At 39.0% G+C, this 12,421-nt stretch overlaps 1 protein-coding gene across 1 annotated transcript in view; it reads left to right on the forward strand.

The window, feature by feature from the left end:
* HLTF (helicase like transcription factor) overlaps positions 1 to 11,377 on the forward strand; it is a 29,405-nt gene extending 18,028 nt beyond the window's left edge. The window contains 7 exon segments of the mRNA XM_086618650.1: positions 403 to 581; positions 3,745 to 3,873; positions 5,289 to 5,401; positions 5,699 to 5,879; positions 10,081 to 10,161; positions 10,859 to 10,880; positions 10,883 to 11,377. Of these exon segments, the coding sequence (XP_086474776.1) occupies positions 403 to 581; positions 3,745 to 3,873; positions 5,289 to 5,401; positions 5,699 to 5,879; positions 10,081 to 10,161; positions 10,859 to 10,880; positions 10,883 to 11,010 (833 nt within the window). The 3' untranslated portion in view covers positions 11,011 to 11,377.
* The last annotated feature ends 1,044 nt before the right edge of the window (positions 11,378 to 12,421 follow it).

Below are 12,421 nucleotides of genomic sequence, written 5' to 3' on the forward strand. Positions count from 1 at the left end.
TAAGTGTCATTTGAATCACTTTACTAAAAAAATAAAGCAATCTTGACTACAGTGTCATCTGTGTAGTATTGTTACTTCTTGAACAGCTGCCATATGAAAATTGCTTCTTCTCATTAGGCATGGTGTTACACATGTACTTACCACTGAGCATGCAGTCAATGTTCTTGGAATTCGAATTACCATTTTTCCATGTAAGATTACTCTGAATGTGTTTTGAAATAGTAGGTCAGAATTTTCAGTAGTATTTGGCAGTGTGTGTTTTTATACGTTGCTGGCTAAATCCTCATTGTGTATAAACAGTCCTAATCGCATTTTGATCAATGGAGCTGTGTCAGTGTGTGCCAACTCAGAGTGTTTCCTGTGTGGAAATCTCTGTTTCCAAGTATCTTTCTATATTTGCAGGTAATAAAACTCCTGAAGAACTGCGTGAGACATTAGTGAGTAAAATGAAGTTGGTTCTGAGCTCTGGTTCAGATGAAGAATGTGCAGTTTGCTTGGAATCACTGACTTTTCCTGTGATAACACGCTGTGCACATGTGTTTTGTAAGCCTTGTATTTTTGAAGTCATCAGAAGTGAACAGGTTTGTTGTTTCTGTAGTTACCATTAGTTGTTATAGCTATTCAAAAGCAATGAATTGGTATCACCGGAAGGCCATCTAGCTATTGTTCTTTTAAATGATAAATGGTGAACAGTAAAGACCTAGTTATCAGCTGAGTTATAAAACTATTGGCCTGAAGTCAAAGTATGGAGAGAGTAGCTGTCAAACTGAACGGTGTTAAGGTCCATCACTATTTTCAAAGACCTTTTTCCTAGTTCTCACCTTACTTTGTTCCTAGAGTAGAAGTGATGGCATCCAGTACAGCATTGTATACCTCCATCTGGCTGGATGCCTCTCCACTGCTTTCGTGTGATGTGATTCATGTTTATATTGTGCTTAAAAGAGACCAAAGCTGTGTACTGGAAGTTGACTGTTGAACTAAAATCACGTCTAGTCTTGTTATTCCAATCTGGTAACCTTCTACGGTGAAATAGCCATCTTGCTAGAGGGCCGTCTTTATGGCCTTTCTCTGGACTCTCTCCAGAATAAGCCTATGGATGAGCGTCTGATACGAGTATTTATTTTTCTTGTGCGCTTCTAAGCTACACTCTTCCTTCTTGTTTGCCCTTTCCTTTCTAGGGCAGTCTGATAGCATGGTAGTCTCACCACTTGTATGTAGTGCTGCTGCGCTTCCTTTCTGGAATGTTGTGCCTCCTGCTCAGCTGCAGTAGAACTGCAAATGCCAGGCTAAACCTAGGCGCTGCTCTTTATAGGAGGCAGCAGGGGACAAGTTAGTCCCTGCTTGTGCATAATCAGTCAACCTAACAAGACAAAGGTAGGAAGTGTTGTCTGTCTGGTGTGTAGATTGACTTTATTTCATTGATAGACTTGCAAGGTTCTGATGCAGATATCCCAAACAAGAGTTTCTGAGAATTTTGAGGGAAACAAGTGATGTGAAATTATTCTCTAAGGAAAGAGCACTTGCAGAGGCCTTTTCCAGTGCAGAGGTTCTTGATATGTCTGTAGGAGAGTCAGTGCCCCTGCCCAACCTTCGGGTGTATTTAGACATGCAGAGAAATAAATCAGATTATGATGTGATGGAACCTGTATTACTTGACTGTACACTCATTATTTACTGTGCTTTGCCTAGAAAGGACCTTGGAATCTGCAGAACTAGGGCCGTTGTCCAATCCCATATTGTTCCATAGATTGCTTTCATAGTAGTGAAGTCTGAACAGAGGTGGATGTAAATTCTGATCTTTTGAAGTTGAACTATCGTGAGCTTATAAAGCAGTGAGTGAGTAAGCCTTTCTTATGTTCAGAATGATTCCTGATTTAAATTAATTCCCATTAACGTTTTTGCAGCTTCCAGCCAAAACACTGACAGAATCTGAATTCCAGAGTTGGGGAATTCACTGTTTCCGCATGATAGGTATTTGTCCTAGCGCTGCGTCTCACCTGGGCAGTTCCTGTGCCTGGATGGTTACACGGCAACTCTTTCCTAGTAAATAGCTCGGGAAAGTACATACCACCTTAAAACCAAAGCAAACCAACAAACACATACCCCCTCCCCCAAAACAGCTTGGATTCCAACAGGATTCTTCCAGGTTTCCATTATTAATACAAATGAGAGCGTTAAGCCATCAGGACGTGAAGCTGTCAGCACAAAACTGCTGAGTGAAAAGTTTGACCTTTCATTGTATTACAGACTTGGAGACCGTTTTATCTTTCTAATGTTAACCTAAAAGTATTTACTGAAATTGGAAAAACTTTCTAGTAGTTAACACAGTCTTTCATCAAGGCTAGCTTCAGAGTTGTGCAAGTAAGTAAAGATCCTATGCAGAAGTCCCAATAAAGCTGTAAAATATCTACAATAATCTAATATCTTAGTGTGTTAAACGTGTTCTTATAAAAGCTTGCCAGATATGCATTAAAACTTTCTTTTTTTTCCTTCTATTTGTTGATTGCAAGACACTTCTCATCACTTTCATATGCTTTCACTGCAGGTCTTCAGTGCCTTTGTTGGCATCATTCAGCTGTGCTTTGGGTTTTCTTTTGCTTTTAATTACAGTACTAAATTGGAGAAGGGATGCAGAAAGATGTGAGCTGTTTATTAAAAAAAAACCCGTCTTTATGAGCACTGCTATGATTTTTTTTTCCAGAAAACTTTTTCAGATTTATTAGAACTCATTTATTTTGTCTCATCATTGGGATTTTTGGATTGCTGCCAGCTCAGGAATGGTTCATTTGTAACTACATTTTGGAGAGTATTATTTCAGATTTGTTTGTGTTAATATTCTGTCTCTTGAAAGGATATTTTTGTTGCTGCAGTATATTCATGTACACAGACCATGACTGCCAGTCTCTTTGATTGGCTAGAGGTTCATTCCAGATTAGCAGCACCCAGAATTCATCTGCTTTGTGAGGTCTGCTTTGCAGCCTGTCTAAAGATGCCTTGGTTCTGTGGCCAGGTTGCTGTATAAACTGACTAAGCGAATTTTAAAGGGTTGCTCTGTTAGGCAAAAGCTTTTCATGTCTGTCATTTTTGCTTCACAAACTCGTGTGTTTGTATAGTGCACAGAGTCTTTTTTCAAATTTTGAGAGTAGTCCTATGGAAGTGTTGTTGTATGAATTCTAAACTTTGCCTTATCTGGCGTAGGCTTCTGAGAAAAAAAAGCTTTTGGTGTTAGATTATGTCTCTCGTTTCTCATGTCCATTGGGGAAAAAGAGAAGATACCCTGACAAAGCATATTTCATCAGACTGCTATTATTTCTGTGCAGGCTTTGAAGAAAAAGTTTAAAAGGTCATTCTTTGTTTGTAACTAAGAAAGATCTTGTCTTTGAAAGATGGTTTATTTTTCTGATATTTTAAATAGTCTTCTTCCCATAGGTCAAGTATTTGCTTGCTTTTAAATCTTGAGCTGCTTATTTCAAGTATAAACATGCTCAGAATAAAGACCACTTCTAAGGAAGGCTGAGTGTTTTTAAAACACATAGCATTTACGTCACCTTGATGTTCTCACAAAATATTTCAGTTGTTATATCAGAAATGACAAAGCAGTGTATTACAAGAATGAATGTACTCCTTGAGGATTTTTTTGTATGAACACCAATATAATAATTTCATAAAAGGTGATCTTTAGTACTCGCTATGAAGATTTTGATTTAGTATGTTTCTTCTAATGTTGTTTGGACTTTTTCGTAGCCAAATGCCAAATGCCCTCTCTGTAGGAATGAGCTTCGAGTAGAGCATTTGGTGGAATGTCCCCTAGAAGAGGAAATGGACTCCAGTAGCGGAAAGAAGTCTGATCAGAAGTGGATATCCAGTTCAAAGGTATATTCAGTTGTGTTTTACTTGGCTTTCATTATGGTTTTGTAGAGCACTCTCTAGAATTTTTGTGTAAATATGCTGAACATACTTTACATATACATAACATACTTTAATTTATTAATTAAAAAATCTGCACAATGTGTCTAGCCAGCACAGGATAAAATGCATAATAAGAATCTCGTCATAAATTTTGCAGTAGGAAAACAAGACAAAAAGAGCAACAGTTGTAATCTGATGCTGGTCATTGTGCAGTGCATAGATCTGTATTAATTAAATAAAACTTTGAGTAAAAGAGCTGTTGCTTTGCATTTTGTTTCTGTTTCTGAAGACAGAGTAGTTCTATAACCAATGAAACTATTCAGCTTTTAATTTACTTTTGGAAACTAAAAATCTAAATAAATCCATGTTTCTTAAAACTTGTCTAAAGAATATATATCTGCTTTAGAGGGGAAAACTAAATGGACATCATATGTTCAATGTAACACTTGTCAGATAAAAAGTGAAAGATTTTTATTTTACTTTGCAGACCTGTTTCTCAAGGTCTGCCACATTGTTTTTTGCCTCACCTTCATTGTGCATTCACTGCCAAAAATTAAATATTCCTGCTTGTCCTTCGACCTTTTTGTTTTGAGATTGCTTTTCTGAAACATTAAATTTTTAATTTTAATTTGTAATTATTGAAGTTATTGTTCTTTCAAAAGTTGGTTATAAATTTGTTCCCTAAAAATCTTTCTGTGAAGACTTAAGAACTAATTTAGGATATTGTGCTCTAGAATAAATTTTTTAAATTTTTTTTTCTATTCTACCCGGTGTAGATACTTGCATTCTCTAGTTAGTGGTTCTTTACCACATCATAGCTAAACCTTACTTGAGAAAACGGGCAATGTTGTTCTGCCTCAGATCCAATTCCTTGCTCCTTTTGCTCTCATGTTGCTCCTCAGAGTGCTTCTGGTGCCTCCTTATCCTCTGTCATAGCTAGCCAAGAGTCTTGCATGGCTTATTTGCCTGAATATTTCTGGGGGAAACCTTTCTGGATCCTTTAGTATTGCTCCAATAGAGCATTTGCCTGGTTGCTTAAGCCTTGCTTTTCAGAGTTCCAGTACTCTCTCCCATATGCCCTGGAGGTAGGGGACTTGCTGACTCCTGACAGTGGGAAGTATGTCTGGAAAACAGGTTTGTGAATCCTCTTTCCCAAAGCACCATCAATCATCCTGTAGTTCATGACCATTAAAAGTGCTCAAACCTTAGTTTCCTTTGGAGACTAAAAGAAACCCTACCCACAGAATTTAAGATTAGTTCCTTTAAAAGGTACTACTGAATAGTGATTTCTCAATTGATGTGAACTTTATCAAAGCACCTGTAGGAGTGGAACGTAACTGATTCAGAATAAGCTGCATTAAGTCTTTGTTTGATTTCAGATAAATGCTCTCATGCATGCTTTGATAGAACTACGGAGGGATAATCCAACTGCTAAATGTCTGGTTGTTTCTCAGTTCACAACTTTCCTGTCACTGATAGAAAATCCCTTGAAGTAAGTAGAACTACTGTCATTTTTAGTAAACAGGTGCTTTTATGGTGTTTTAGAAAGATCTCTCAAAGAATATAGTATCCTTTTGATTTTTAAAACTTCAGAAGAGGAACAAATTACTTAAATACTTTGTTTAGTGGAATAAAGCCATGAATCTCATTCTTGTTATTTTTAATGTATCACCTGTTAAATACAATTTTAAATATGCATTTCAAAGTAGAGGTTAGGATTTTAATGTATTTATTTCCTCTTGTCACAGAAAATGGATTGTTAAACTGAACATTTTTGCTTTCTCTTCAGAGAGTCGGGGTTTGCCTTTACTCGTTTGGATGGGTCAATGGCACAGAAGAAAAGAGTAGAAGCAATTCAGTGTTTCCAAAGCAGCCAAGCAGGATCCCCAACTGTAATGCTTTTGTCTCTGAAAGCAGGTGGAGTTGGATTAAATCTGACAGCAGCTTCCCGAGTGTTTTTAATGGACCCTGTGAGTAATGGGTTGTTCATAATGATCTGGCTTAATCTAAGTGAAGCTCCTTTGGTGTTTTCCTAAGAGGTACAAGGAAAGCCCCCCCTGAGAATTAACAACAGTGATGAGTATCTGTTAAAGGGCAAATACAGCTTTTCTTCATTTGTTTCTCTGGCATGTTTTTGTTTTAACATAGTATTTTTGTGCTGTCCATTTCTTTACTGTGAATGGAAAGAAAGCTGGTAGTACTTTTAACCAAGTGTTGTGACACCTTAGAGCATAGCATTTGATATCTGTTCTTTCTTTATTTCTTTCTCTTTTTTTTTCTGATACTTTTGAATGTGGTTTTCTGTTCTATTTAATAACTTCAAAAGCCATAGAGTGGAATTTCAGGAACAGTATATTTTTTTCTGTGTTATAATGCAGTGCTTCTCTGCTCTAGTCTCTTATGTTATTTTTTGTGAATTTATTTATAAATAAAGATACTAATCTGAGGTTACTTTTTGTGGTTGTAGGAGACAGAAAGAAGGTGATATCTAAATTTAGGAATTTTTTCCTTTCATTAAAGCATTCAGGAATGCAAAATTATTTGTAAGGAATAAAAACGTAAATTACATTTATTGATAGCAAAATGGTATTCTTAACAGAATTGGTTCATGTTTTGTGTCATTGTATAAGATTGAAGTTTTTCTGTTCACTTCCTCCCTCCCCACTACTTACTCCTCTGCTCTGATGTCCTAGTTTTTTGGCAGTTGGATACACACAAATTCTACAGTTTATGCAATTGAAAACAAAACCAAAGTAGATGAAAATAATAGTGTAGCTTTGGACTTGGCCATCTGGTAACACCAATAGTAAAGAAAAGTACTAATGTGGACATTGGGTTAGTGATAATACAGCATGAAGACAAAAGCTATTTACTTAATAAACTAAAGTAATTAAATATGAGTGAGAGTATGGAAAAGTTGCCTTGGAACAAGATTTTTCATTAATTGCAATACATTTTCACAAGTAATGTTTCTGTATGTGTTGCATTGAATAGTTCAGTTGGAAGGGACCTACAACACCATCTAGTCAAAGTGCTTTTTTTAAAAAAAAAAACAATCACATTCTCACAATAAGAAAACTTTTGGAAAGTCCAGGAGAATTTTCATTTTCTGTGAAGATAATTAATGAGGTATAATGCATACACTGTCCTACGGCAAACAGTTGTAAGAAAATAAGCTAGGCATTGTTAACACTGAGTCAACTACAGTATGTAATTATACCTCACAAACTAGAGCCAAATATGATTGCAGCCTTTATACAGCATTGCACAACTTCTCATCCTGCTGGCAACCATCCTGTGATGGTAACCATCCCAAGTGGCAGGGGTTGACTACTTGTATTTGATGAAGAGGCATAATATTTATGATCTCACTTTTGAATGTTTAGTGCTCAATGAGATTCGGTCATGCGTTAGCATTCCTTGAAGTGAATTAGCAGCAATAATAGGATTTAAGAAGCAGAAATACCTCTGGAGCCAGCAGAGTAACCAGTTTTTCTACTCAAATTCTGTGGATTTGTTGTAGAACTGTAGCTTAGAGGTCTGCATTCTTTCTCTGAGAGGTGTTATACCACAATCCAAGGGAGGAACATTTATCCAATCATAGACTACTTCACTTTTTTTAATATTATTATTTGTTTGTTTAAATACAATCAACAACATGTTGTTCAACATCTTTGTCAGCAACATGGATGACGGCATTGAGTGCACCCTCAGTAAGTTTGGCGACAACACCAAGCTGTGTGGTGCCGTGGACTCACTTGAGGGGAAGAGATGCCATCCAGAGGGACCTTGATAGGCTTGAGAATTGGGCCAGTGCAAACCGCATGAGCTTCAACAAGTCAAAATGCAAGGTCCTTCACCTGGGTCGGGCCAATCCTAGGCACAAATACAAACTGGGTACAGAGTGGGTTGAGAGTAGCCCTGAAGAGAAGGATTTGGGGGTGTTTATAGATGAGAAGCTCAACATGAGCCAGCAGTGCGCTCATGTGGCCCACAAGGCCAACCGCATCCTGGGATGTATCAAGAGAAGCGTGGTCAGCAGGTCAAGAGAGGTGATTCTCCCCCTTTACTCTGCTCTTGTGAGACCCTACCTCGAATACTGCGTCCAGTTCTGGTGTCCCCACCATAAGAGAGACATAGATCTGTTGGGGCGTGTTCAGAGGAGGGCCACAAAGATGATCCAGAGGCTGGAGCACCTCTGCTACGAGGACAGTTGCAGGAGCTGGGATTGTTCAGCCTTGAAAAGAGAAGACTTCAGGAGGACCTAATAGCTGCCTTCCAATACCTGAAGGGAACCTACAGGAAGGCTGGGGAGGGAGTTTTTACAAGAATGTCCACTGATGGGACAAGGGGAAATGGGTTTAAGTTGAAGGAGAACAGATTTAGATTAGATCTTAGGAAGAAATTCTTCAGTACGAGGGTGGGAAGACTTTGGAATAAATTGCCCAGAGAAGTTGTGGATGCCCCCTCCCTGGGGGTGTTCAAGGCCAGGTTGGACGGAGCCTTGAGTAGCCTGGTGTAGTTGAGAGGCGTCCCTGCCCATGACAGGGAGGCTGGATTAGATGATCTCTAAGGTCCCTTCCAGCCTGTGCCATTCTATGATTCAATCATGTCTGCTGAATTCTCACCTTTAGCAAGAAATGTGAACCTTTAGTGTGAGAATATCACAAGTATACAGATGCTTCTCTGAGGCTCAAGTTTCTTCATATTTTCCCATGGAAAAATAGTATCCTTTGTATGAGATACTGCAGAATGGCATAGAGGTATTGCAATTCAGTTTTCCTTTGCTGGACTGATGGGAGAGAAGAGTGAGAGTAGTACACTTTGGTCCTCCTTGACTATGGCAAAAATAGAACGGAACATGCTTGTGGACATCACAACAACCCCATGCAACGCTACTGGCTTGGGAAACAGTGGCTGGAAAGCAGCCTGCCGGGAAAGAACCTGGGGGTGTTGGTTGAGAGCTGGCTGAGTACGAGCCAGCAGTGTGTCCAGGTGGCCACAAAGGCCCATAGCATCCTGGCTTGTATTAGCAGTAGTGTGGCCAGCAGCACTAGGGAAGTGATCATTCCCCTGTACTCTGCATTGTTGAGTCCACACCTTGAACACTGTGTTCAGTTTTGGGCCCCTCGCTACAAGAAAGACATGGAGGTGCTTGAGTGTGTCCAGAGAAGGGCAACGGAGCTGGTGAAGGGTCTGGAGCACACGTCTTATGAGGAGCGGCTGAGGGAACTGGGTTGTTCAGCCTGGAGGTCTCAGGGAGACCTTATTGCTCTCCACAACTACCTGAAAAGAGGTTGTAGTGAGGTGGCTGTCAGTCTCTTCTCCCAAGTAACAAGCAATAGGACAAGACGAAACAGCCTCAAGTTGTGCCAGGGGAGGTTTACACTGGATATGAGGAAAAGTTTCTTCACCGAAAGGGTTGTCAAGCATTGGAACAGGCTGCCCAAGGATGTGGTTGGGTCACCATCCCTGGAGGTACATGTAGATGTGGTGCTTAGGGAAATGGTTTAGTGGTGGACTTAGCAGTGCTGGGTTAACAGTTGGACTCATGATCTTAAAGGTCTTTTTCAACCTAAACAATTCTATGATTCTATAGAAGAAACATGCTGGAAAAATGCAGAGTACAGACTTGGCATTTCACAAGTCCTTATATTTACTGTTATATCCAAACCGTAAGTAGGAACAGCTACACTACCATTTTATGTTCAGCAAGTTTCTTGTTTACCTAACTTGGCGATTATTAGCATACACTAATCATACCTGGGCTTTCTGAACAGCCAGGAGACTTTGTCTACTGATAAATAACCGGCTGTGTTCAGCTGGTTTAGATTTTGCTATCAGGAAAAAGGTACTGAGGCAGTTAGTATATGCAGTGTTTATTTCAGAACTGAAATGATAATGAGATTGTTTTGATGTCTTCTAGACTCCTGATAAACTTGTTTTTTAAAGCACTTACCTGAAGTTCCTGCTTGTTGTGAATATAAAACCAGTAGTTCTCAAAAGCTTTACAGCGGGATACTTGAATGAGTGAGACATTAGGTTGGAAGTGATAAATCTACAAGCAGTATTTGTTCAAGAGCTGATGGTACAAGACCTTCTTTGTGATTCTGTATGCATGTTACTGTGCATTTTGAAGGGAAGTAACTTGTTCATTGCTGCTACTGATAGGCTTGGAATCCTGCTGCAGAAGACCAGTGTTTTGACAGGTGTCACAGGCTGGGTCAGAAGCATACTGTTGTTATTACTAAGGTGAGTTGAGAGATGATCTGTTTGAACAGTTTTCTGGTTATGAATAAATATTTTCCAAAAAGCTTTACTCTTTATTTTTAAAAGAATTGTGACATCATATGTCTCACCAGCAAACTTAAAATTGCGGTGTGATTTTTGAAGTGTCAGCTTTGGATTATAAGCTATTACTAAATGTGAACTATTTCCTGTGAAATAACAATTTTAGAAATTAGAAGTATCTGTTGAGCTATTTGGAGTGACCAGGATGGGGTAGTATTGCTGTTGCCTAGCCCGGTTCTTACAGCTTATTGTCTTGAAGGTATGTAGGACGCTTTTGCTTTTGGCACAGCAGCTTGTTTAGCTGCAGAAGAGAAACTGGTCTGTCTCATTTAATACCCAGTCACCAAAAAATTACTTGGGAAATTGAAGACAGGTTCTCCTCTATAAAGTAGCAAAGAAGAGATAGATATTATTTCAGTAAGTGTTTGCTGTTGGGTTTTTTTTAAAGCAAAAAAAATAATATGCTAACCTTTTCCTCCAGCTGCTTTTATAACCTTCCCTCTTGTGTATTCTTTACAAAGTAGTAACAAAATAATGTGCTTAGGGTACTCAGCTTTTTAACTTTTTTTCCCAAAGTACCTAAATTTCTCATCCTAAACATTTAATTTAAAACAAAATAATTTCTTCATTTCAGTGGGGCTTAATTTTTGTTTTTCAGTTCATTGTGAAGGATTCAGTAGAAGAAATATGCTGAAAATTCAAAACAAGAAGAGAGAACTTGCAGCAGGAGCCTTTGCTACCAAAAAGCCTTCAGCAAGTGAAGTAAAGCAAAACAAAATTAGTGAAATTAAGGCTCTAATTGATTTATAGCTTGAAACTGTCTTATTTTGAGTAAATAATACGTTTAATGTTTTAGTTAACATTGCTGTTCAAGTTACATATCTTATGCTAACTTTTAGTTTTGCTGTCTTTGTGGTCAAAACATAAATGCTTCAAATAAATTATGAAAACTAATTTGCTCCTAAATGTTAATTTAGAAATGTACAAACTTGTTTTGCACTCCTGAAATTTTTCCATTATTCATTTTTTTGAAATGTTGCTTATTACGTACAATGCTTAAGAATACCTAAAAATCCCTCCAAACAGAAATGCGTGTTCAAAGTCTTGCATTCTGACTTGCAAGAATTTGATCTCTTTTAGAGGTGAAAAGATAGGAAAAGTTAAATAAGAATAATTAGAAATAAATAATAAGAAAGGAATTAGCTTCATGTTTCAATCTCAGTGTTTCTTGATAACAAAACAGATCATCTGGATTATTTGTTTCAGAACAGGTGGTGAGTGATCACTTCGTAAGGAATTCTTATTTTTGCAGATGCTGTTCAAAGATGGTATTTAATTCAAAATTTAAATTTTTTTTTTACTATTTCTGAATAATACACAAGTGTAGCAAGGAGTTCCTCCATTGATTACTTCCCAGGAGCTAGTAAAAATGAAGTACTTAAATTTGTAAAACATTTTATTTTAATATTTTACTTCCATAAACAGAATTCCACTGATTTCTGTAAAAGTAAAGGTTTTGTAATTTGGATAAAACACTAGAATCATAGAATGGTTTGGGTTGGAAGGGACTTTAAAGATCATCTAGTTCCAACCCCCCTGCCATGGGCAGGGACACCCTCCACTACACCAGGTTGCTCAAAGCCCCATCCAACCTGGCCTTGAACACTTCCAGGGATGGGGCAGCCACAGCTTCTCTGGGCAACCTGTGCCAGTACCTCACCACCCTCAGAGGGAAGAATTTCTTCCTTAGATCTAATCTAAATCTCCCCTCTTTCGGTTTAAATCCATTGCCCCTTGTCCTATCACTACACACCCTTGTAAAATGTCCCTCTCCAGCTTTCCTGTAGGCCCCCTTTAGGTACTGGAAGGCTGCAATAAGATCACCCCGGAGCCTTCTCTTCTCCAGGCTGAACAACCCCAACTCTCTCAGCCTGTCTCCATAGCAGAGGTGCTCCAGCCCTCGGAGCATTTTTGTGGCCTCTGGACCCGCTCCAGCAGCTCCGTGTCGTTCTGATGTTGGGGACCCCAGAGCTGAACGCAGCACTGCAGGGGGGGTCTCCCGAGAGCAGAGCAGAGGGGCAGAATCCCCTCCCTGACCTGCTGCCCACGCTGCTCTGGATGCAGCCCAGGACACGGTTGGCTTTCTGGGCTGCCAGCGCACGGTGCCGGCTCATGGTGAGCTTCTCACCCACCAGCACTCCCAAGTCCTTTTCCTCAGGGC

Source organism: Tauraco erythrolophus, chromosome 11 (genome assembly GCF_009769465.1).
Source record: "Tauraco erythrolophus isolate bTauEry1 chromosome 11, bTauEry1.pri, whole genome shotgun sequence".
Taxonomy (NCBI): Eukaryota; Metazoa; Chordata; class Aves; order Musophagiformes; family Musophagidae; genus Tauraco; species Tauraco erythrolophus.